Source organism: Oncorhynchus gorbuscha, linkage group LG21 (genome assembly GCF_021184085.1).
Source record: "Oncorhynchus gorbuscha isolate QuinsamMale2020 ecotype Even-year linkage group LG21, OgorEven_v1.0, whole genome shotgun sequence".
Classification (NCBI taxonomy): domain Eukaryota; kingdom Metazoa; phylum Chordata; class Actinopteri; order Salmoniformes; family Salmonidae; genus Oncorhynchus; species Oncorhynchus gorbuscha.
The window spans coordinates 9,103,659-9,130,426 of NC_060193.1; the positions used below are offsets into that span (position 1 = coordinate 9,103,659).

General features: G+C 42.4%; 1 protein-coding gene across 2 annotated transcripts in view; it reads right to left on the bottom strand.

Moving 5' to 3' along the window:
- Positions 1-26,768, bottom strand: part of phka1a (phosphorylase kinase, alpha 1a (muscle)) — a 64,685-nt gene that overhangs the window by 12,664 nt on the left and 25,253 nt on the right. For both annotated transcript variants that reach the window (XM_046318783.1, XM_046318784.1), the window contains exons 7-20: positions 22,547-22,645; positions 21,872-22,018; positions 21,239-21,292; positions 18,816-18,938; positions 18,533-18,628; positions 17,638-17,745; positions 16,081-16,159; positions 13,629-13,763; positions 12,991-13,100; positions 6,445-6,589; positions 6,197-6,275; positions 5,646-5,809; positions 1,111-1,178; positions 652-754 (exon numbers count right to left, since the gene is read on the bottom strand). In XM_046318783.1, coding sequence (XP_046174739.1) covers positions 652-754; positions 1,111-1,178; positions 5,646-5,809; positions 6,197-6,275; positions 6,445-6,589; positions 12,991-13,100; positions 13,629-13,763; positions 16,081-16,159; positions 17,638-17,745; positions 18,533-18,628; positions 18,816-18,938; positions 21,239-21,292; positions 21,872-22,018; positions 22,547-22,645 — 1,510 coding nt within the window. The remainder of the gene's footprint in view (positions 1-651; positions 755-1,110; positions 1,179-5,645; positions 5,810-6,196; positions 6,276-6,444; positions 6,590-12,990; positions 13,101-13,628; positions 13,764-16,080; positions 16,160-17,637; positions 17,746-18,532; positions 18,629-18,815; positions 18,939-21,238; positions 21,293-21,871; positions 22,019-22,546; positions 22,646-26,768) is intronic.

Sequence of the window (26,768 nt, forward strand, 5' to 3'; positions counted from 1 at the left end):
AGAGGAGGGGGAGGAGGGGGGAGAGAGCGACAGAGGGTGGAGGGGAGAACGACAGAGGAGGGGGGGGGCGACAGAGAGGAGGGGGGAGGAGGGGAGAGAGCGACAGAGTGGAGGGGAGGAGAGAGAGATCTGTTCAATGACCTTGATCGAACAGGTGCAAGGGAGGAGCAACAACCTGCAGACACTGTGCCTCCATGGAATGGACACCCTTAAATAGACACTGTGCCTCCATGGAATGGACACCCTTAAATAGACACTGTGCCTCCATGGAATGAGTTGGACACCCTTAAATAGACACTGTGCCTCCATGGAATGGACACCCTTAAATAGACACTGTGCCTCCATGGAATGGACACCCTTAAATAGACACTGTGCCTCCATGGAATGAGTTGGACACCCTTAAATAGACACTGTGCCTCCATGGAATGGACACCCTTAAATAGACACTGTGCCTCCATGGAATGAGTTGGACACCCTTAAATAGACACTGTGCCTCCATGGAATGAGTTGGACACCCTTAAATAGACACTGTGCCTCCATGGAATGAGTTGGACACCCTTAAATAGACACTGTGCCTCCATGGAATGGACACCCTTAAATAGACACTGTGCCTCCATGGAATGAGTTGGGCACCCTTAAATAGTTCCTCACTGTGTAGCTGGAGTTCCTTAGCCTTGTGCATCAGAGACACCATTTCCTTGGTCTTCGTGGCTGCTGCTTTGAACCTGTCCAGCCCTCCAGAGTCACCTCTGACCTATAACCCAAAATAATCATCCAGAAAATTGTATTGGTTAGATTAAGGCCAGGTTTCCCAGACACAGATTAATCCTAATCTGTGTCTGGGGAAACCTGGCCTTATATATATATATATGGGGTCAGTTTCTCAGATCTAGATGAATCCTCATCCTGGGCAAAAAAAAGAAGCTCATTGGAGAATCTCCATTTAAATTGGTTTAGAGTCCATGATTAGGCTTAATCTGTGTCTGGGAAACCTGGCCTTATATATACACACACACACATAAACACACACACACATATATATAGACATATACACTTTGTGAGAAAATGTATATGTAAAAAATTGTGTATTTACTAATAAATAACACTGACCTTGGACCCTCTGCTGGGGTTCGCTGTGGTCAACAACTGGTCCAGGTACTGGGCTAGATCATCAGCGTCTAGAGAGGGAGGGGGAGAAAGGAGGAGGGGAGTAGAAGGAGAGAGAAGAGAGAGACACACACACAGAGCTAAGAGCTTTGCAAGTTTGAATTTTATAAAGTTAGTGTGGGAGAGGTGGAAAAATTATTGTTATCGATCAATAATGACAAAACTCCTGCATTGACAGCAGATGGAAAGCTACTGCGGATGGTAGTGAACTCTATAACCACTGATCTGTCATATTTTTAATCTGTGGCTAGAGGAAAGGCTTTGTCCTCAGGCCTGGAGGGAATTAATTCCTCTATCTGGTTCTAACAGCAGTTAAGGCCACTTTACCACTCTTGGATAGAGGAGTGGTAAAGTGCAAAATTGTGTTTGACCAAATACAATGCTATTTCACTGTAAACAAATTAACAGCAGACTTTCAGAATGCTTATAGAGAAAGGCACTCAAAATGTACTGCACTGACACAAATGACAATAAGAAGATTGTGGGAGCTGTACGGTTAGATTTCAGTGCAGCCTTTGATATTACAGACCATAACCTGTTGTTGAAAACCTCTGCAACCTCTGCAATATCATGGATTCAGAGCGATCTATCTAATAGAACTCAAATGGTTTTCTATAATGAAAGCTTCTCTAATGTCAAACATGTAAAGTGTGGTGTACCGCAAGGCAACTCCCTAGGCCCCCTACTCTTCTCTATTTTTACCAATGACCTGCCACTGGCATTAAACAAAGCATGTATGCTGATGATTCAACCATATACACATTAGAAACCACAGGTAATGAAGTCACTGAAACTTTAACAAAGAGTTGCAGTCTGTTTTGGAATAAACTGGTCCTGAACATCTCTAAAACTAAGAGCATTATATTTGGTACAACTCTTTTCATAAGTATCAGATGTCAGCTGAATCTGGTAATGAGTGGTGTGGCTGTTGAACAAGTTGAGGAGACTAAATTACTTGGCGTTACCTTAGATTGTAAACTGTCATGGTCAAAACATATCAAGTTGAAGTCTGAAGTTTACATACACCTTAGTAAAAATTCCCCGTCTTAGGTCAGTTAGTATCTCCACTTTATTTTAAGAATGTAAAATGTCAGAATAATAGTAGAGAGAATTATTTATTTCAGTTTTTATTTATTTCATCACATTCCCAGTGGATCAGAAGTGTACATACACTCAATTAGTATTTGTTAATCAAACTTTAACTTCTTTACTGATGTCTTGAAATATTGCTTCAATTTGTCCTCAACATTTTTCCTCCCTCATGCTGCCATCTATTTTGTAAAGTGCACCAGTCTCTCCTGCAGCAAAGCACCCCCACAACATGATGCTGTCACCTCCGTGCTTCACGGTTGGGATGGTGTTCTTCAGCTTACAAGCCTCCCCCTTTTTCCTCCAAACATAACGATGGTCATTATGGTCAAACAGTTCTATTTTTGTTTCATCAGACCAGAGGACATTTCTTGAAAAAGTATAATCATGTTCAGTTGCAAACCGTTTTTTTAATGGCGGATTTGGAGCAGTGGCTTCTTCCTTGCTGAGCGGCCTTTCAGGTTATGTCGATATAGTACTCGTTTGACTGTGGACATAGATACTTTTGTACCCGTTTCCTCCAGCATCTTCACAAGGTCCTTTGTTCTGGGATTGATTTGCACTTTTTGCACAAAAGTACGTTCATCTCTCGGAGACAGAATAAGTCTCCTTCCTGAGTGGTATGACGGCTGCATGGTCCCATGGTGTTTATACTTACGTACTATTGTTTGTACAGATGAACGTGGTACCTTCAGGCGTTTGGAAATTCCTCCCAAGGATGAACCAGACTTGTGGAGGTCTACAAATTTTTTTCTGAGGTCTTGACTGATTTCTTTTGATTTTCCCATGATGTCAAGCAAAGAGGCAGTGAGTTTTGAAGGTAGGCCTTCCATAGGTACATCCATAGGTACACCTCCAATTGACTCAAATGATGTCAATTAGCCTATCAGAAGCTTCTGAAGCCATGACATCATTTTCTGGAATTTTTCAAGCTGTTTAAAGCCACAGTCAACTTAGTGTATGTAACCCACTGGAATTGTGATACAGTGAATTATAAGTGAAATAATCTGTCTGTAAACAATTGTTGGAAAAATGACTTGTGTCATGCACAAAGTAGATGTCCTAACCGACATGCCAAAACTATAGTTTGTTAACAAGAAATTTGTGGTGGTTGAAAAACAAGTTTTAATGACTCCAACCTAAGTGTATGTAAACTAGTTTGAATGACTCCAACCTAAGTGTATGTAAACTAGTTTGAATGACTCCAACCTAAGTGTATGTAAACTAGTTTGAATGACTCCAACCTAAGTGTATGTAAACTTCTGACTTCAACTGTAGATTCAATGGTCGTGAAGATGGGGAGAGGTCTGGCCGTATTAAAGAGATGGGGAGAGGTCTGGCCGTATTAAAGAGATGGGGAGAGGTCTGGCCGTATTAAAGAGATGGGGAGAGGTCTGGCCGTATTAAAGAGATGGGGAGAGGTCTGGCCGTATTAAAGAGATGGGGAGAGGTCTGGCCGTAAAAGAGATGGGGAGATGGGGAGGTCTGGCCGTATTAAAGAGATGGGGAGAGGTCTGGCCGTATTAAAGAGATGGGGAGGTCTGGTCTGGGGAGAGGTCTGGCCGTAAAGAGATGGGGAGAGGTAAAGAGATGGGGAGAGGTCTGGCCGTATTAAAGAGATGGGGAGAGGTCTGGCCGTAGTAAAGAGATGGGGAGAGGTCTGGCCGTGGGGAGAGGTCTAAAGAGATGGGGAGAGGTCTGGCCGTATTAAAGAGATGGGGAGAGGTCTGGCCGTATTAAAGAGATGGGGAGAGGTCTGGCCGTATTAAAGAGATGGGGAGAGGTCTGGCCGTAGTAAAGAGATGGGGAGAGGTCTGGCCGTATTAAAGAGATGGGGAGAGGTCTGGCCGTATTAAAGAGATGGGGAGAGGTCTGGCCGTATTAAAGAGATGGGGAGAGGTCTGGCCGTATTAAAGAGATGGGGAGAGGTCTGGCCGTATTAAAGAGATAGTAAAGAGATGGGGAGAGGTCTGGCCGTATTAAAGAGATGGGGAGAGGTCTGGCCGTATTAAAGAGATGGGGAGAGGTCTGGCCGTATTGGGGAGAGGTCAAGAGATGGGGAGAGGTCTGGCCGTATGGATGGGGAGAGGTCTGGCCGTATTAAAGAGATGGGGAGAGGTCTGGCCGTAAAAGAGATGGGGAGAGGTCTGGCCGTATTAAAGAGATGGGGAGATGGGATGGGGAGAGGTCTGGCCGTATTAAAGAGATGGGGAGAGATGGGGAGAGGTCTGGCCGTATTAAAGAGATGGGGAGAGGTCTAAAAGAGATGGGGAGAGGTCTGGCCGTATTAAAGAGATGGGGAGAGGTCTGGCCGTATTAAAGAGATGGGGAGAGGTCTGGCCGTATTCAAGAGATGGGGAGAGGTCTGACCGTATTCAAGAGATGGGGAGAGGTCTGGCCGTATTAAAGAGATGGGGAGAGGTCTGGCCGTATTAAAGAGATGGGGAGAGGTCTGGCCGTATTAAAGAGATGGGGAGAGGTCTGGCCGTATTAAAGAGATGGGGAGAGGTCTGGCCGTATTAAAGAGATGGGGAGAGGTCTGGCCGTATTAAAGAGATGCTCTGCTTTTTTGACACCACACTCCAAAATGCAAGTCCTGCAGGATCTAGTTTTGTCTTATCTTGATTATTGTCTAGCCATGTGGTCCAGTCCTGCAGGATCTAGTTTTGTCTCATCTTGATTATTGTCTAGCCATGTGGTCCAGTGCTGCAGGATCTAGTTTTGTCTTATCTTGATTATTGTCTAGCCATGTGGTCCAGTGCTGCAAGGAAAGACCACATTAAGCTGCAGCTGGTCCAGAACAGAGCGGCACATTTTGCTCTTCATTGTGATCAGAGGGCTGATATAAATACTATACATGTCAGTGTCTCTTGGCTCAGAGTTGAGGAGAGACTGACTGCATCACTTATTTTTATAAGAAACATTTACGTGTTGAAAATCCTAAATTGTTTGCATAGTCAACTTACACACACACTTAGCCCACCAGACAACCCACCAGGGGTCTTTTCACAGTCCCCAAATCCAGAACAAATAGGAAGCAGTATTATATAGAGCCTTTATTGTATGGAACTTCCTTCCATCTCATATTGCTCAAATAAACAGCAAACCTGGTTACAAAAAACAGATAAAGCCACACCTCGCGGCACAACGCCTCTCCCCTATTTGACCTAGATAGTTTGTGTGAATGTATTGATATGTAAGCTACTTGTGCCTTTTATAAATGTATGTAGTTCTGCCTTTGATCTGTTCTTGTCTATTGATGTTCTGTGTTATGTTTTGTGTGGACCCCAAGAAGAGTAGTTGGTGCTTTTGCAACAGCTAATGGGAACCTAATAAAATACCAAAATAACTCTGTCCCTCCCCATCCTCCTTCCACCTCCCTTTCTTACCACCATGGAAGGTCAAGCCATGCTCAGCAAAGCATCCATAGTCCTCATCATCATCATCATCTTGATGCTGGCCCATGCCACCCGCATGCTTACTGGCATCCAAGAAGCTGAGTTTGGCAAAACAGGAAGTGGTCAGGAACTCAGAGAGCTTCCCCGTCTGGATCCTGGAGGGAGAAAAATGAATGGATCGATGTCTGAGTGAGGGAAGGTACTAAGTGAGTAAATGTGTGTGTGTGTGTGTGTGTGTGTGTGTGTGTGTGTGTGTGTGTGTGTGTGTGTGTGTGTGTGTGTGTGTGTGTGTGTGTGTGTGTGTGTGTGTGTGTGTGTGTGTGTGTGTGTGTGTGTGTGTGTGTGTGTGTGTGTGTGTGTGTGTGTGTGTGACCAAGTGATTTCAGAAAAAAATGTATGAATGGTTAAATGCATGAATGATCAAAAGATTGAACGATTAAACAAAAACGAAAAGAATTTTTTTTTTGAATGAATGTTATTGTTCCTTCCATTTCTTCAAACAAACCGACAGATTAATGAATGAATGAATAAGGAGCCCTCACCTTGCTCCTCCATAGTATCCATCCTGTAGCTTCTTCAAAGTGGCCAGAACCGCAGGGTCCAAGTCAGAGTGGTCTTCAGCTGAAACATACAGGGACAATGAGCTAACACACACACACACACACACACACACACACACACACACACACACACACACACACACACACACACACACACACACACACACACACACACACACACACACACACACACACACACACACACACACACACCCTGCTGTGTGACTCACTGAGCATGGTCTGAGAGATAGGAAAGGTGACAGTGGGTCTTCCAGTCATCCTCCATCGAGAGGAGAGGTAGGACAGGTCTGTACGGAGCATATCAACAATCATCTGGTTGTCCAACGCCAAGTAGAATTGCTGGTGATCTATGAACTGGAGGGAGGGAGGGAGTAAAAAAAGACTAGTAATTATCCCTCTCTTCCCGGGACATTCAGTAGCTACTGTCTAAAGTGATAACCAAATAAAGGAGCATTTGAACGATGAAATGATCCTAGAAAGTTATTAGGGATGTAAGGACACTCATCCGTCCCAGTTCAAAAGTTATGTTAAAAGTTGTGTGAGCATCGGTCGAAAGGACCACTGATGTAACCATGCATCCGTCAGAAAATCGATTCAAAACATTACGAATCGCCGGTTCACTAAAATGTTTTGCTTAAATTACTTTCTACCTAAAATACCCCTCATCTTGTGACGACTGTGTCCTCTACTTCAGTGTCGAACTACGAATGTAATTGGGTTGACAGTCATTGATCTACAAATCATTTTTCTTGCCTAACAACCCCAGGTAATATCAGTAGCCCGAGTCAAACTGTACTCTGTGTACAGCTTCTCTCGCTGACCTACGAGAGGTAGGCCTATTCCTGATCTGGCACATCTGTGCGTCACCTTCAGCATTCAAATGTTTTTAAAATGGCTCGCGAAATATTAGGCTTAATAGGTTGAATGACAACCGATGTAATTTGTTAGGTTAATATTATCAAATGTGCTGTTGAAAATGCTGTTTTACCAGAATAAAAGTAGCCTAAGCTACATCCGGAAAATACTACACTCATTTGGCTATAGGTAGGCTACATGCTATAGCTAGGCGACATGTTATACAAGAGCTAGGCGACATGCTATACTATAGCTAGGAAACATGCTATGCTATAGCTAGGCGAAATGCCATAGCTAGGCTACATTTGGCTATAGCTAGACTACATATCATAGGTAGGAAGACTACATGCTATAGGTAGGTAGAAACACTACATGCTATAGGTAACACTACATGCTATAGGTAACACTACATGCTATAGGTAACACTACATGCTATAGGTAACACTACATGCTATAGGTAACACTACATGCTATAGGTAACACTACATGCTATAGGTAACACTACATGCTATAGGTAACACTACATGCTATAGGTAGGTAGAAACACTACATGCTATAGGTAGGTAGAAACACTACATGCTATAGGTAGGTAGAAACACTACATGCTATAGGTAGGTAGAAACACTACATGCTATAGGTAGGTAGAAACACTACATGCTATAGGTAGGTAGAAACACTACATGCTATAGGTAGGTAGAAACACTACATGCTATAGGTAGGTAGAAACACTACATGCTATAGGTAGGAAGAAACACTACATGCTATAGGTAGGAAGAAACACTACATGCTATAGGTAGGAAGACTACATGCTATAGGTAGGTAGACTACATGCTATAGGTAGGTAGACTACATGCTATAGGTAGGTAGACTACATGCTATAGGTAGGTAGACTACATGCTATAGGTAGGTAGACTACATGCTATAGGTAGGTAGACTACATGCTATAGGTAGGTAGAAACACTACATGCTATAGGTAGGTAGAAACACTACATGCTATAGGTAGGTAGAAACACTACATGCTATAGGTAGGTAGAAACACTACATGCTATAGGTAGGTAGAAACACTACATGCTATAGGTAGGTAGAAACACTACATGCTATAGGTAGGAAGAAACACTACATGCTATAGGTAGGAAGAAACACTACATGCTATAGGTAGGAAGACTACATGCTATAGGTAGGTAGAAACTACATGCTATAGGTAGGTAGACTACATGCTATAGGTAGGTAGACTACATGCTATAGGTAGGTAGACTACATGCTATAGGTAGGTAGACTACATGCTATAGGTAGGTAGACTACATGCTATAGGTAGGTAGACTACATGCTATAGGTAGGTAGACTACATGCTATAGGTAGGTAGAAACACTACATGCTATAGGTACATGCTATAGGTAGGAAGACTACATGCTATAGGTAGGTAGACTAGGAAGACTACATGCTATAGGTAGGTAGACTACATGCTATAGGTAGGTAGACTACATGCTATAGGTAGGTAGACTACATGCTATAGGTAGAAACACTACATGCTATAGGTAGGTAGACTACATGCTATAGGTAGGAAGACTACATGCTATAGGTAGGTAGACTACATGCTATAGGTAGGTAGACTACATGCTATAGGTAGGTAGACTACATGCTATAGGTAGACAGACTACATGCTAGGTAGGTACTACATGCTATAGGTAGGAAGACTACATGCTACAGACTACATGCTATAGGTAGGTAGACTACATGCTATAGGGTAGGAGACTACATGCTATAGGTAGGTAGACAGACTACATGCTATAGGTAGGTAGACAGACTACATGCTATAGGTAGGTAGACAGACTACATGCTATAGGTAGGTAGACAGACTACATGCTATAGGTAGGTAGACAGACTACATGCTATAGGTAGGTAGACAGACTACATGCTATAGGTAGGTAGACAGACTACATGCTATAGGTAGGTAGACAGACTACATGCTATAGGTAGGTAGACAGACTACATGCTATAGGTAGGTAGACAGACTACATGCTATAGGTACATGCTAGGTAGACAGACTACATGCTATAGGTAGGTAGACAGACTACATGCTATAGGTAGGTAGACAGACTACATGCTATAGGTAGGTAGAAAGACTACATGCTATAGGTAGGTAGAAACACTACATGCTATAGGTAGGTAGAAACACTACATGCTATAGGTAGGTAGAAACACTACATGCTATAGGTAGGTAGAAACACTACATGCTATAGGTAGGTAGAAACACTACATGCTATAGGTAGGTAGAAACACTACATGCTATAGGTAGGTAGAAACACTACATGCTATAGGTAGGAAGAAACACTACATGCTATAGGTAGGAAGAAACACTACATGCTATAGGTAAACACTACATGCTATAGGTAGACTACATGCTATAGGTAGGTAGACTACATGCTATAGGTAGGTAGACTACATGCTATAGGTAGGTAGACTACATGCTATAGGTAGGTAGACACTACATGCTATAGGTAGGTAGACTACATGCTATAGGTAGGTAGACTACATGCTATAGGTAGGTAGACTACATGCTATAGGTAGGTAGAAACACTACATGCTATAGGTAGGTAGAAACACTACATGCTATAGGTAGGAAGACTACATGCTATAGGTAGGAAGACTACATGCTATAGGTAGGAAGACTACATGCTATAGGTAGGAAGACTACATGCTATAGGTAGGTAGACTACATGCTATAGGTAGGTAACACTACATGCTATAGGTAACACTACATGCTATAGGTAGATAGGTAGGTAACTACATGCTATAGGTAGGTAGACTACATGCTATAGGTAGGTAGACTACATGCTATAGGTAGGTAGACTACATGCTATAGGTAGGTAGAAACACTACATGCTATAGGTAGGTAGAAACACTACATGCTATAGGTAGGTAGAAACACTACATGCTATAGGTAGGTAGAAACACTACATGCTATAGGTAGGTAGAAACACTACATGCTATAGGTAGGTAGAAACACTATAGGTAGGTAGAAACACTACATGCTATAGTGCTATAGGTAGAGGTAGGTAGAAACACTACATGCTATAGGTAGGTAGACTACATGCTATAGGTAGGGTAGACTACATGCTATAGGTAGGTAGACTACATGCTATAGGTAGGTAGAAACACTACGTGCTATAGGTAGGTAGACTACATGCTATAGGTAGGTAGACTACATGCTATAGGTAGGTAGACTACATGCTATAGGTAGACAGACTACATGCTATAGGTAGAAAGACTACATGCTATAGGTAGGTAGACTACATGCTATAGGTAGGTAGACTACATGCTATAGGTAGGTAGACTACATGCTATAGGTAGGTAGACTACATGCTATAGGTAGGTAGACTACATGCTATAGGTAGGTAGACTACATGCTATAGGTAGGTAGACTACATGCTATAGGTAGACAGACTACATGCTATAGGTAGACAGACTACATGCTATAGGTAGGTAGACAGACTACATGCTATAGGTAGGTAGACAGACTACATGCTATAGGTAGGTAGACTACATGCTATAGGTAGGTAGACAGACTACATGCTATAGGTAGGTAGACAGACTACATGCTATAGGTAGGTAGACAGACTACATGCTATAGGTAGGTAGACAGACTACATGCTATAGGTAGGTAGACAGACTACATGCTATAGGTAGGTAGACAGACTACATGCTATAGGTAGGTAGACAGACTACATGCTATAGGTAGGTAGACAGACTACATGCTATAGGTAGGTAGAAAGACTACATGCTATAGGTAGGTAGAAGACTACATGCTATAGGTAGGTAGAAAGACTACATGCTATAGGTAGGTAGAAACACTACATGCTATAGGTAGGTAGAAAGACTACATGCTATAGGTAGGTAGAAAGACTACGTGCTATAGGTAGGTAGAAAGACTACATGCTATAGGTAGGTAGAAAGACTACGTGCTATAGGTAGGTAGAAAGACTACGTGCTATAGGTAGGTAGAAAGACTACGTGCTATAGGTAGGTAGAAAGACTACGTGCTATAGGTAGGTAGAAAGACTACGTGCTATAGGTAGGTAGAAAGACTACGTGCTATAGGTAGGTAGAAAGACTACGTGCTATAGGTAGGTAGACAGACTACGTGCTATAGGTAGGTAGACAGACTACGTGCTATAGGTAGGTAGAAGACTACATGCTATGCTATAGGTAGGTAGAAAGACTACGTGCTATAGGTAGGTAGAAAGACTACGTGCTATAGGTAGACAGACTACATGCTATAGGTAGGTAGACAGACTACATGCTATAGGTAGGTAGACAGACTACATGCTATAGGTAGGTAGACAGACTACATGCTATAGGTAGGTACATGACACTACATGACTACATGCTATAGGTAGGTAGACAGACTACATGCTATAGGTAGGTAGACAGACTAGCTATAGGTAGGTAGAAAGACTACATGACACTACATGCTATAGGTAGGTAGAAAGACTACATGCTATAGGTAGGTAGAAAGACTACATGCTATAGGTAGGTAGAAAGACTACATGCTATAGGTAGGTAGAAAGACTACATGCTATAGGTAGGTAGACAGACTACGTGCTATAGGTAGGTAGACAGACTACGTGCTATAGGTAGGTAGAAAGACTACGTGCTATAGGTAGGTAGACAGACTACATGCTATAGGTAGGTAGAAAGACTACGTGCTATAGGTAGGTAGAAAGACTACTACATGCTATAGGTAGGTAGAAAGACTACATGCTATAGTAGGTAGACAGACTAGGTAGGTAGACAGACTACGTGCTATAGGTAGGTAGAAAGACTACGTGCTATAGGTAGGTAGAAATGACTACGTGCTATAGGTAGGTAGACAGACTACATGCTATAGGTAGGTAGCTATAGGTAGGTAGAAACACTACGTGCTATAGGTAGGTAGAAAGACTACGTGCTATAGGTAGGTAGACTACATGCTATAGGTAGGTAGAAACACTACGTGCTATAGGTAGGTAGACAGACTACATGTTATAGGTGATCAGGTCTTACAATATAGTTTATATTCATTGTTCTGGTTCACCATGAGCAATAGTTTTGGTAGCTTCAGCTTTTACACACCTTTATGGTTAGGGTTAAAATTAGGATTAAGGATTAGGAGTAGAGTTAGGTTCAGTGTTAGGGAAAAAATAATTCTTAATGGTCAAACATTTTTTCCCTTAACTTAACCTTAAAATAGCATTTGAACAAATTCAGGACATGAAAAACAACCTGACTTGTCAAAAAAGTTGTTGGTTTCCTACCTTGTCAGGACATTCAGGTGAAATGTTAGGACGTTCAGGTGAAATGTTAGGACGTTCAGGTGAAATGTTAGGACGTTCAGGTGAAATGTTAGGACATTCAGGTGAAATGTTAGGACATTCAGGTGAAATGTTAGGACATTCAGGTGAAATGTTAGGACATTCAGGTGAAATGTTAGGACATTCAGGTGAAATGTTAGGACATTCAGGTGAAATGTTAGGACATTCAGGTGAAATGTTAGGACATTCAGGTGAAATGTTAGGACATTCAGGTGAAATGTTAGGACATTCAGGTGAAATGTTAGGACATTCAGGTGAAATGTTAGGACATTCAGGTGAAATGTTAGGACATTCAGGTGAAATGTTAGGACATTCAGGTGAAATGTTAGGACATTCAGGTGAAATGTTAGGACATTCAGGTGAAATTAGTTCAGGTGAAATGTTAGGACATTCAGGTGAAATGTTAGGACATTCAGGTGAAATGTTAGGACATTCAGGTGAAATGTTAGGACATTCAGGTGAAATGTTAGGTCATTCAGGTGAAATGTTAGGACATTGGGGTCCTGAAAAGGTAAGAAATACACACACACAAAATGGTCCTGTATCTACCTGTGGCGTGAAGGCAAATATGGTGTTGCGGATGACATAGAATTTAGAAGTTCCTAGACATCCAATCCTCCTGTAGGGTCTACCGGTCAGCCCCAGTCTCTGGTTACGTCCTGGGGAAGAGGAAGAGTACAGACCGATGAGAGGAAGACCTTTAAACAGATCAACATTCACAAAGCCGCAGGGCCAGACGGATTACCAGGACGTGTACTCCGAGTATGCGCTGACCAACTAGCAAGTGTCTTCACTGACATTTTCAACCTCTCACTGTCTGTGTCTGTAATACCAACATGCTTCAAGCAGACCACCATAGTCCCTGTGCCCAAGAACACTAAGGTAACCTGCATGAATGACTACCAACCAGTAGCACTCACATTTGTAGCCATGAAGTGCTTTGAAAGGCTGTGGCTTCAGTGGATTCCAATAGCTCACCAGTTTTTTCATTTGTAATGTTATTTTCTTGCCGTCAAAACCTTTTTTGTATGGTAGTGAAAGATTTATTACAGAGTTATACGTAGTAAATGTGGCTGAGGACTCTAGCAGGTTGGACGTGGATGGCGTGTGTCAGCTACTGTCTCTACCTCTATCCCATTCTTCCCTAACTTTCTCCCTTCCCTCCTTCCTTCCCTCTCTTTGTTTACCCAGTCGTGCGTAAATGTGGCTGAGGACTCTAGCAGGTTGGACGTGGATGGGGTGTATGTCAGCTATCGTCTCCACCTCTATCCCATTCTTCATCAACAACTCCTGGATCTCCTCGTTCTCTGCCAGGATAGACACTACAGGAAGAGGAAGATAAAAAAGATGGGAAAAAACATAGGAGTTATGACCGACTTATTTCACTATTGAAATAGCTAGAAATATGTCATTTTCTCTGTAAAATGTTTTTGACTGTTAGGGGGTGGGGTTCTTCCGTAAACAAGTATGTTATAACAAACTTAAAAAATGATTAATAAATAAATATAAACAGTAACACTCAAAAGCTGACATCTACTCATTCAAGATTAGTATTTATTTGTACTATTTTCTACATTGTAGAATAGTAGTGAAGACATCAAAACTATGAAATAACACATATGCAATCAGGCAGTAAGCAAAAAAGTGTTAAACAAAGTAGCCACCCTTTGCCTTGACAACTTTGTACACTCTTGGCATTCTCTCAACCAGCTTCACCTGGAATGCTTTTCCAACAGTCCACATGTGCTGCCTTTCCTTCACTCTGCGGACCAACTCATCCCAAACTATCTCAATTGGGTTGAGGTCGGGTGATTGTGGAGGCCAGGTCATCTGATGCAGCACTCCATCACTCTCCTTCTTGGTCAAATAGACTTTTCATAGTCCCACTAAGCGCAAACCTGATGGGATGGCGTATCGCTACAGAATGCTGTGGTAGCCATACTGGTTAAGTGTGCTTTGAATTCTAAATAAATCACTGACAGAGTCCCCAGCAAAGCACCCCCACACCTCCTCCATGCTTCACAGTGGGAACCACAAGTGAAGATCATCTGTTCACCTACTCTGCGTCTGACAAAAAACGGTTGGAACCAAAAATCTCAAATTTGGACTCATCAGACCAAAGGACAGATTTCCACCGGTCTGATGTCCATTGCTCGTGTTTATTGGCCCAAGCATGTCTCTCCTTCTTAATAGTGTCCTTTAGTAGTGGTTACGTTGCAGCAATTAGACCATGAAGGCCTGATTCACACGGTCTCCTCTGAACAGTTGATGTTGAGATGTGCCTGTGACTTGAACTCTGTGAAGCATTAATTTGGGCTGCAATCTGAGGTGCAGGTAACTCTAATGAAGTTATCCTCTGCAGCAGAGGTAACTCTGGGTCTTCCTTTCTGTGGCGGTCCACATGAGAGCCAGTTTCATCATAAGCGCTTGATGGTTTTTGCGACTGCCCTTGAAGAAACATTCAGAGTTCTTGAAATGTTCCGTATTGACTGACCTTCACATCCTGAAGTAGTGATGGACTGTCGTTTCTCTTTGCTTATTTGAACTGTTCCTTCAATAATATGGACTTGGTCTTTTACCAAATAGGTCTATCTTTGTATACCACCCCTACCTTGTCACAACACAACTGATTGGCTCAAACGCATTAAGAAGGAAAGAAATTCCACAAATTAACTTTTAAGAAGGCACACCTGTAAATTGAAATGCATTCCAGGTGACAACCTCATGAAGCTGGTTGAGAGAATGCCAAGAGTGTGCAAAGCTGTCAATGCAAAGGATGGCTACTTTGAAAAATCTCAAATATAAAATGTATTTTGATTTGTTTAACACATTTTGGTTTTCTACCTGATTCCATATGTGTTCTTTCATAGTTTGTCTTTACTATTATTCTACAATGTAGAATAATAGTCAAAATAAAGAAAAATCATTGAATGAGTAGGTGTCCAAACTCTATATATATTAAATAGCAACATTCAGTATACAGTATTTATTAAGGCTGGTTTACAGTTGGTCTATCGACATGTCTGTAGACAGTTGCCATAGCGACATCATAAACATTCTATTCTTGTCCACATCAGCAGGCCGGTGTTCCCCCGAATAGCATACTTGCTCTATTTTAACGCCTATAAACCCATCAGTTAAAAAAAATAGGTAAAATGTCAACTACAAGCAACTTTCTAAACAATATTTTGGTTCATTTTTAGCTAGCTAGCTGGCTAACCAGTTCAAATAATGACCAAGACTATAACTTCAGCTAATTTTATTTTCATTATCACAGAAAAATTAACCCACATCAGGTAAAGATGGCAAGCTTCCAGAAAATACCTTGCGGTTGTGAATGTGACAAAATAAAAGTAGGTCATTCTATAAGAGAATTGTAGAACTCCTGCACCACCTTGTCACAGATGGATTTGGTCTTGTTGCTGTAGTAACTAGTAACCACGACAAGGAAACCGACGATCAACACTCCACACGACTATAAATGACCTGTTGTTTTGACCAGAGACACCTGTCAGATTGTAATTGTCTACTGACATGTTGTTAGACCAAGTATAAACTGGCCATTAAATATGGTCCTTTAGCAGACGCTTTTATTTATTTTTTAAACTTATTATTCAGTATGTAGCCTTCGGGTCTCACCCTGCACCACCACGTCTGGCTTGGGGATGGTGGAGAAACGTCGGTTGAGAGGATCTATTTCTCCAGGGGCCAGGAAACCCTGTAGAACACAGAAAGAGGCCAAAGCTTTACCATACAATACCGGAGAGAGGACTTTATCACCCAATGGCAGTTAGTCATCAGCTATTTTAGCATTTGTAGTATAGTGTACACTAGCTAGTGTAGTGTGTGTACTATAGTGTACACTAGCTAGTGTAGTGTGTGTAGTATAGTATACACTAGCTAGTGTAGTGTGTGTAGTATAGTGTACACTAGCTAGTGTAGTGTGTGTAGTATAGTGTACACTAGCTAGTGTAGTGTGTGTAGTATAGTGTACACTAGCTAGTGTAGTGTGTGTAGTATAGTGTACACTAGCTAGTGTAGTGTGTGTAGTATAGTATACACTAGCTAGTGTAGTGTGTGTAGTATAGTGTACACTAGCTAGTGTAGTGTGTGTAGTATAGTGTACACTAGCTAGTGTAGTGTGTGTAGTATAGTATACACTAGCTAGTGTAGCGTGTGTAGTATAGTATACACTAGCTAGTGTAGCGTGTGTAGTATAGTATACACTAGCTAGTGTAGCGTGTGTAGTATAGTGTACACTAGCTAGTGTAGCGTTTGTAGTATAGTATACACTAGCTAGTGTAGTGTGTGTAGTATAGTATACACTAGCTAGTGTAGTGTGTGTAGTATAGTATACACTAGCTAGTGTAGTGTGTGTAGTATAGTATACACTAGCTAGTGTAGTGTGTGTAGTATAGTGTACACTAGCTAGTGTAGTGTGTGTAGTATAGTATACACTAGCTAGTGTAGTGTGTGTAGTATAGTGTACACTAGCTAGTGTAGTGTGTGTAGTATAGTATACACTAGCTAGTGTAGTGTGTGTAGTATAGTATACACTAGCTAGTGTAGTTTGTGTAGTATAGTATACACTAGCTAGTGTAGTTTGTGTAGTATAGTATACACTAGCTAGTGTAGTGTGTGTAGTAGTATACACTAGCTAGTGTAGTGTGTGTAGTATAGTGTACACTAGCTAGTGTAGTGTGTGTAGTATAGTATACACTAGCTAGTGTAGTGTGTGCAGTATAGTGTACACTAGCTAGTGTAGTGTGTGTAGTATAGTATACACTAGCTAGTGTAGTGTGTGTAGTATAGTGTACACTAGCTAGTGTAGTGTGTGTAGTATAGTGTACACTAGCTAGTGTAGTGTGTGTAGTATAGTATACACTAGCTAGTGTAGTGTGTGTAGTATAGTATACACTAGCTAGTGTAGTGTGTGTAGTATAGTATACACTAGCTAGTGCAGTGTGTGTAGTATAGTATACACTAGCTAGTGTAGTGTGTGTAGTGTAGTATAGTGTACACTAGCTAGTGTAGTGTGTGTAGTGTAGTATAGTGTACACTAGCTAGTGTAGTGTGTGTAGTGTAGTATAGTGTACACTAGCTAGTGTAGTGTGTGTAGTGTAGTATAGTGTACACTAGCTAGTGTAGTGTGTGTAGTATAGTATACAATAGCTAGTGTAGTGTGTGACGTCTCACCTCTGCCAGTAGACTTCCCAGAACGTAAAGGGACTGACCCCACTTTAGAGGGAGTTTCCCCAGAGGGACCCTCTCCACAGAGTGGGGGTTTACATACTCCTCATCCACCTGTAATAAACCAAATGTGTTCACATGTGTGATTAGGCCTGCTACACTCCCAGGTGTTTTGAGGATTATGGAGTTCCTTCCTGCTTATTCCCTTCCCATTCCGGGAATCTACCAACCAGGGCTTCTGGGAAATGTTGTGAAGGTTCCATTAAGCCACCACTACACCCTGGCCTTCCAGTCTTGCCCTATCAGGTGGAACACTGTAGAGGGTTCCATTAAGCCACCACTACACCCTGGCCTTCCAGTCTTACCCTATCAGGTGGAACACTGTAGAGGGTTCCATTAAGCCACCACTACACCCAGGCCTTCCAGTCTTACCCTATCAGGTGGAATACTGTAGAGGGTTCCATTAAGCCACCACTACACCCTGGCCTTCCAGTCTTGCCCTATCAGGTAGAACACTGTAGAGGGTTCCATTAAGCCACCACTACACCCTGGCCTTCCAGTCTTACCCTATCAGGTGGAACACTGTAGAGGGTTCCATTAAGCCACCACTACACCCTGGCCTTCCAGTCTTACCCTATCAGGTGGAACACTGTAGAGGGTTCCATTAAGCCACCACTACACCCTGGCCTTCCAGTCTTGCCCTATCAGGTGGAACACTGTAGAGGGTTCCATTAAGCCACCACTACACCCTGGCCTTCCAGTCTTACCCTATCAGGTGGAACACTGTAGAGGGTTCCATTAAGCCACCACTACACCCTGGCCTTCCAGTCTTACCCTATCAGGTGGAATACTGTAGAGGGTTCCATTAAGCCACCACTACACCCTGGCCTTCCAGTCTTACCCTATCAGGTGGAACACTGTAGAGCTCTGGAAGTAGACAGATCCCGTCTTTCTGTTTGATCAGAATCCCCTCCAGAGCTTCCTTGTACTCCTGGACCTGAGCGGTTTACAAACAGAGACATGACAGGTCAAGGTAATGCTATCAAGGCATCGTTCTGCAAAAAAACAAAAAACACATTTCCATTTCACACGTACAGGTTACCCCACTTGTACAGACAGTGCAACAGGACTATATAAGCACCCACTAATTATTAGTAGTATTATTTAACCTGTTATATAGCCACCTGTTCTGGGCTGTTGGTGAAGACGCCATCCAGTATGAGGTAGGTCCAGAACAGGGGCCATTCACACTCTATGTTCTCAAAGAGCTTCAGCTCAGCAGACTCATAGTATAGACGGTTAGGGTCCTGGGACGGGAGGGAGGGAACAGAACCACAGAATTATGGAGAGAGAACAATAGGAGATGGATGGATGAAAAGGAGGGAGGGAACAATAGCAGATGGATGGATGAAAAGGAGGGAGGGAACAATAGCAGATGGATGGATGAAAAGGAGGGAGGGAACAATAGCAGATGGATGGATGAAAAGGAGGGAGGGAACAATAGCAGATGGATGAAAAGATGAAACAATAGCAGATGGATGGATGAAAAGGAAACAATAGCAGATGGATGGATGAAAAGGAGGGGGAGGGAACAATAGCAGATGGATGGATGAAAAGGAGGGGAGGGAACAATAGCAGATGGATGGATGAAAAGGAGGGCGGGAACAATAGCAGATGGATGGATGAAAAGGAGGGAGGGAACAATAGCAGATGGAACAATAGCAGATGGATGGATGAAAAGGAGGGAGGGAACAATAGCAGATGGATGGATGAAAAGGAGGGCAGATGGAACAACAATAGCAGATGGATGGATGAAAAGGAGGGAGGGAACAATAGCAGATGGATGGATGAAAAGGAGGGAGGGAACAATAGCAGATGGATGGATGAAAAGGAGGGAGGCAGATGGATGGATGAAAAGGAGGGAGGGAACAATAGCAGATGGATGGATGAAAAGGAGGGAGGGAACAATAGCAGATGGATGGATGAAAAGGAGGGCGGGAACAATAGCAGATGGATGGATGAAAAGGAGGGCGGGAACAATAGCAGATGGATGGATGAAAAGGAGGGAGGGAACAATAGCAGATGGATGGATGAAAAGGAGGGAGGGAACAATAGCAGATGGATGGATGAAAAGGAGGGAGGGAACAATAGCAGATGGATGGATGAAAAGGAGGGAGGGAACAATAGCAGATGGATGGATGAAAAGGAGGGCGGGAACAATAGCAGATGGATGGATGAAAAGGAGGGCGGGAACAATAGCAGATGGATGGATGAAAAGGAGGGCAATAAAACAAAGTACAGTTCCAGAATTATTTTTTTTCTGAGGAGATGTGATGCGACATGAGAACCTGTGGATGTCGCACCGACTCATTGTTGGAAAAATCCAAAATGCTACGAAAATCAGTTCTTGTGGAAATCTAGATTTTTAGTTGTTTTTGATACTTTAAACCCTCTACTTTAAGGGTAATGTAAGTTATATTGTATGTTTACTTGGGGGAAATGGTTAATATCCAAGTATTTTTTAAACGTTAGCTAGCATGCCCAACGTGAAAAAGCTAGCTCAAACTTCCCTGACCCGAGTGTGGCAGCTGACTTCACCCAATTCAAGATAACATGCAACAAATCAATTAAATCAGGCTGGTTTAGACACAGAATAATCAGCTAGCTAAAGTAGTTAGCAATGTAGCAGTATAAAGTTATAATTTACAATCAACAATGTAGTTAGCTATGAATACGAGTAGATGGGATTGTCATTTTGTCGTAGACTGGAGATAACGTTCATAACAGGTTCACACCTTCTTCCGATGCCGTTTGATCAGTGGGTTATTAGCCGGCCAAAATTACATGAAAAGTGCTCAAAATATATAACATTATTGCAGTAATTTCACAAGTTCTGAATTTTTATTTTATTTTAGGTAGCAAAAGCAATCAATATCTTATTCTTAACTTGTTGGAAGTGAGAGGCATCTAGTTAGCTTTCATTTCGAGGCGTTTCTTCATATCCTTGGCCAAGTGCCTTCACTACCCTCACAGATGGAAAAGCAGATGAATTGTAGATTAATTGTCTACCAATAGTTACAACAATCCACCGATTTTAATCTTAGAGGGGGTATGAATTGGGATTGAGATTGGGCTCCTAATAGTAACACAGTCTTCCCATTTTCTAGTTAGTCATCAATCATCGTTGAAGCTGACAGCTGACTTCTCAGATAAATAGCGATATGTTGTTTGTTGTTTGACTTAGCTAGTCAGTTGTCAATACTTTGAGAAAAGCTGCCAGTATGCTCTGAAATACTGGTAATCAAGGATTGTTTTAAGTGGTCCCAACGATCGTCTGTCACCTCATCATGGATGGAGAGATGAGAGAGCATATTCAACAAGGAGCAAGCAAGGTACAGTGGGGCAAAAAAGGATTTAGTCAGACACCAATTGTGCAAGTTTTCCCACTTAAAAAGATGAGAGAGGCCTGTTATTTTCATCATAGGTACACTTCAACTATGACGGACAAAATGAGAAAAAAATCCAGAAAATCACATTGTAGGATTTTTAATGAGAGATGGAGAGAGTGAGAGAAAGAGGGAGAGAGAGAGAGAAAGCATGTTTTTACCTCTTTAGGCGTTTTGTGTCCATCCCTGAGAAACCTACAGCATCCATATCGACCCTGAGAAAAGAGAAAGAGAGCGATGAAAAATGTAAATATGCTCAGACAAACTCCTCCTAATAGAGTTTGACTTTGATTTAAATTGACAACTTAAATAACAGAGGGCCTGAATGTTGATTTGAGCGAAGGGAACAAACTTAACCAATAACAATCTAGGAGAGACACTGGCTGACCCTGATCTGCAGTTCAGATACCATCTTCTTCTTGGTGTTGTTTTCTATGGACTACATAACCTTGTCATAAGGGTTACATTATAGTACATAACACTGCATAGCTCTGTCATAAGGGATACATACCAATACATAAAATATATGCCATTTTCCCTGCCATAAGGGTTAAATAACACTGCATAGCCCTGTCATAATGGTGACAAAACACTGCATAGCCCTGTCATAAGGGTGACAAAACACTGCATAGCCCTGTCACAATGGTGACAAAACACTGCATAGCCCTGTCATAAGGGTGACAAAACACTGCATAGCCCTGTCATAATGGTGACAAAACACTGCATAGCCCTGTCATAATGGTGACAAAACACTGCATAGCCCTGTCATAAGGGTGACATAACAGTGTCCTGACCTGTAGTTTGGATATGATCTTCTCCTTGGTGATGTTGACTATAGAGATGTCCTCTACAGCGAAGGCCGGGTACGAGATGATGGACAGAACACCTGCATCCACCTCTTTAGACATAGATGCCCTGGGAAGCATGGAGTTGAGGATGGACTGAGGAGAGAGAGGGAGAGAGAATATTAGAGACACATATTTCCCTCAGATTACACAGATCCACAAAGAATTCTAAAACAAACCGTATTTTGATAAACTTCCATATCTACTGGGTGAAATACGACAGTGTGACATCACAGCAGCTAGATTTGTGACCACAAGAAAAGGGCAACCAGTGAAGAACAAACACCATTGTAAATACAACCCATATTTATGTTTATTTATTTTCCCTTTTGTATTTGCATATCATTACAACACAGTATAAAGACATAATATGACATTTGAAATGTCTTTATTGTTTTCACTTTTGTTTATTAACTCTGATAAAGGATAACGGAAAACTTAGACAAAACTAATTTAAATGTATATTATGTGTGTCTATACGTGCATGTGTGTGTGTGTGTGTGTGTGTGTGTGTGTGTGTGTGTGTGTGTGTGTGTGTGTGTGTGTGTGTGTGTGTGTGTGTGTGTGTGTGTGTGTGTGTGTGTGTGTGTGTGTGTGTGTGTGTGTGTGTGTGTGTGTGTGTACCTGACAGTGCTGTATATCGTCAGCCAGAGCGTGCACTACAGACCCTGGTCCTCCTCCGGCTCCAAACAGGTTCAGTTCATCCAGGGCCTCCAGAGCTGCCTGTGGACATAACACCTTCATAAGGACTACATAACACCTTCATAAGGACTACATAACACCTTCATAAGGACTACATAACACCTTCATAAGGCCTACATAATGCCTTCACAAGGACTACATAACGCCTTCATAAGGACTACATAACGCCTTCATAAGGACTACATAACGCCTTCATAAGGACTACATAACACCTTCATAAGGACTACATAACACCTTCATAAGGACTACATAACACCTTCATAAGGAGGGAGGGTGGAGGGATAACACCTTCATAAGGACTACATAACTCCTTCATAAGGACTACATAACATCTCCACACAGGCTGCTCAACACCTCCACACGGGTTATTTAACCCTGTCACAAGGGCTACATAATATTTTTTGTAAGGGCTCGTAACACCATAAGAGCTACATAACCCTATAATAAAGACTACATAACGTTTGGTCCAGATTTTCATACCGTGCCGGTGCCATACTGAGGTATAAGGTATTACTGGTGGTGCACATAACTGAGCGGCAACAAAAATGCTAACAGGTACTAAGGAATTCCCATAGCAGATGCTAGGTGAATGCTAACAGGTACTAAGGAATTCCCATAGCAGATGCTAGGTGAATGCTAACAGGTACTAAGGAATTCCCATAGCAGATGCTAGGTAAATGCTAACAGGTACTAAGGAATTCCGATAGCAGATGCTAGGTGAATGCTAACAGGTACTAAGGAATTCCCATAGCAGATGCTAGGTAAATGCTAACAAGTACTAAAGAATTCCCATTGCGGATGCTAGGTAAATGCTAACGAGTGCAAGCGAACATAAACTAATTGCATGTACAGACAACCCTACTCATACAGTTATAAAGTTAGCTCCTCACAGTTTGCAGCAAAATGCTGACAGCGTCTTGATCCAGAAGGGGCTTCTCTGCTGTTACCAAGATTCAAGAAACTTTTCTCTCGCAAGCTGGCCTATTGGCTAGCAAGTTAGTAAAACCAAAAACACATCTGGAGAGAATTTATTTAAATTTGGCACATCTTGGCAAGTTAACTTAATGTAAGATTATACCGTATAGTTGATCACCTCAATTCAGTTACGCAGTAGGAGTGACTCACCTTATGAAGCAACAGCTCTATCAACTGTTGTGAGGAACTACCGGTAAGGTTCATAATGAAAAATAATCAAAAACAGGTGAAATTAACTAACTACCGGAAATTAACTAACTACCGCTTAACTACCGGTTAACTACCGTTTATCTACCGGTTAACTACCAGTAAGCTTCAAAATGAAGAATAATCAAAACAGGTGAATTTAAAAACACTTTCTGCTTTAGCTATTTACCTAGGGCACAAGTTGACGGCAGGCATTTAGTTAAAAAGCACAAATATCCTAATTATATTATTATATTATATTATATATATTATATTGCGAATAATAATATTGCATATTCAAAAAGACCCCGGATTCCGGTATATACGGTATACTGCCCAACCATACTACATCTTCATACGGAATACAATGCCCTGTCATAAGGACTACAATGCCCTGTCATAAGGAAGACAATGCCCTGTCATAAGGAAGACAATGCCCTGTCATAAGGAAGACAATGCCCTGTCATAAGGACTACATTGCCCTGTCATAAGGACTACAATGCCCTGTCATAAGGACTACATTGCCCTGTCATAAGGACTACATTGCCCTGTCATAAGGACTACATTGCCCTGTCATAAGGACTACATTGCCCTGTCATAAGGACTACATTGCCCTGTCATAAGGACTACAATGCCCTGTCATAAGGACTACAATGCCCTGTCATAAGGATTACAATGCCCTGTCATAAGGAATACAATGCCCTGTCATAAGGAAGACAATGCCCTGTCATAAGGAATACAATGCCCTGTCATAAGGACTACAATGCCCTGTCATAAGGACTACAATGCCCTGTCATAAGGACTACAATGCCCTGTCATAAGGAATACAATGCCCTGTCATAAGGACTACAATGCCCTGTCATAAGGACTACAATGCCATGTCATAAGTCGCTCTGGATAAGAGCGTCTGCTAAATGACTTAAATGTAAATGTAATAAGGAATACAATGCCCTGTCATAAGGACTACAATGCCCTGTCATAAGGACTACAATGCCCTGTCATAAGGAATACAATGCCCTGTCATAAGGAATACAATGCCCTGTCATAAGGAAGACAATGCCCTGTCATAAGGACTACATTGCCCTGTCATAAGGAAGACAATACCCTGTCATAAGGAATACAATGCCCTGTCACAAGGACTACAATGCCCTGTCACAAGGACTACATTGCCGTGTCATAAGGAAGACAATGCCCTGTCATAAGGACTACAATGCCCTGTCATAAGGACTACAATGCCCTGTCATAAGGACTACAATGCCCTGTCATAAGGACTACAATGCCCTGTCATAAGGACTACATTGCCCTGTCATAAGGACTACAATGCCCTGTCATAAGGACTACAATGCCCTGTCATAAGGACTACAATGCCCTGTCATAAGGACTACAATGCCCTGTCATAAGGAAGACAATGCCCTGTCATAAGGAAGACAATGCCCTGTCACAAGGAATACAATGCCCTGTCATAAGGAATACAATGCCCTGTCATAAGCAAGACAATGCCCTGTCATAAGGACCACAATGCCCTGTCATAAGGACTACAATGCCCTGTCATAAGGACTACAATGCCCTGTCATAAGGAAGACAATGCCCTGTCACAAGGGCTACGTCAGGTCGTAAGACTGTCAATACAACGACATATCAGATACAACAAACCATCATCACCGTTTGTTTTGGTGGAAATGACAAACTGTAGAAACCAAAGGATGGTGACAGATGGCTGGTGTAAAACATTGAAACAAAATGGAAAACTACATGTCACTTATATGGTAACAAGAAATGGCACATTACGCTGCTGGTTTCTAGGAATATTCAATAGAAACAGTTAGTAGTATTAATCTATTTATATTCTTGGAAACTCCAGTGACCAACGCTTACAACATGATACTAGGCGAACACAATCAAAGGCATACCAATGACAGACAAATGTGTGTGTGAAACCCACCCTCTGTCCACCATGAACCCTCTGTCCACCATGAACCCATTCTCAGCTGCTTTGTGTGTGTGAGAGGATCGGCCTCTTTCATGGCAGCATGCCAGACACATAAGAAGGGGTGAAAAAGGAGAGAGAGAGTGAGAGAGAGAGAGAGAGAGAGAGAGAGAGAGAGAGAGAGAGAGAGAGAGAGAGACAGAGAGACAGAGAGACAGAGAGACAGAGAGACAGAGAGACAGAGAGAGAGAGAGAGAGAGAGAGAGAGAGAGAGAGAGAGAGAGAGAGAGAGAGAGAGATCCACCCCTCAGAGCCCGGTTCCTCTCTACCCACTACAGACAGTAGAGGACAGTCCACCCCTCAGAGCCCGGTTCCTCTCTACCCACTACAGACAGTAGAGGACAGTCCACCCCTCAGAGCCCGGTTCCTCTCTACCCACTACAGACAGTAGAGGACAGTCCACCCCTCAGAGCCCGGTTCCTCTCTACCCACTACAGACAGGACAGTCCACCCCTCAGAGCCCGTTCCTCTCTACCCACTACAGAGAGAGGACAGTCCACCCCTCAGAGCCCGGTTCCTCTCTACCCAGTACAGACAGTAGAGGACTGACCACCCCTCAGAGCCCGGTTCCTCTCTACCCACTACAGACAATAGAGGACAGTCCACCCCTCAGAGCCCGGTTCCTCTCTACCCACTACAGACAGTGGAGGACAGTCCACCCCTCAGAGCCCGGTTCCTCTCTAGGTTTCTTCCTTGATTCCTAACTTCCCAGAGTTTTTTCCTGGCCAAAGTGCTTCTACATCTGCGTTGCTTGCCCTTTGGGGTTTTAGGCTGGGTTTCTATATCAGCACTTTGTGACATCGGATGATGTAAAAAGGGCTTTAAAAAATACATTTGATTGACTGAACAGGAATAATTAATGAAAAGAGAGCAACGGGAAGAGTGGGATGAATGGAGGGGTAAATGAGAGGGGTAAATGAGAGGGGTAAATGAGAGGGGTAAATGAGTACGGAATGTTCAGAGTGTTCCGCAAGCAGGTCAGGTGCTTGTGTGTGT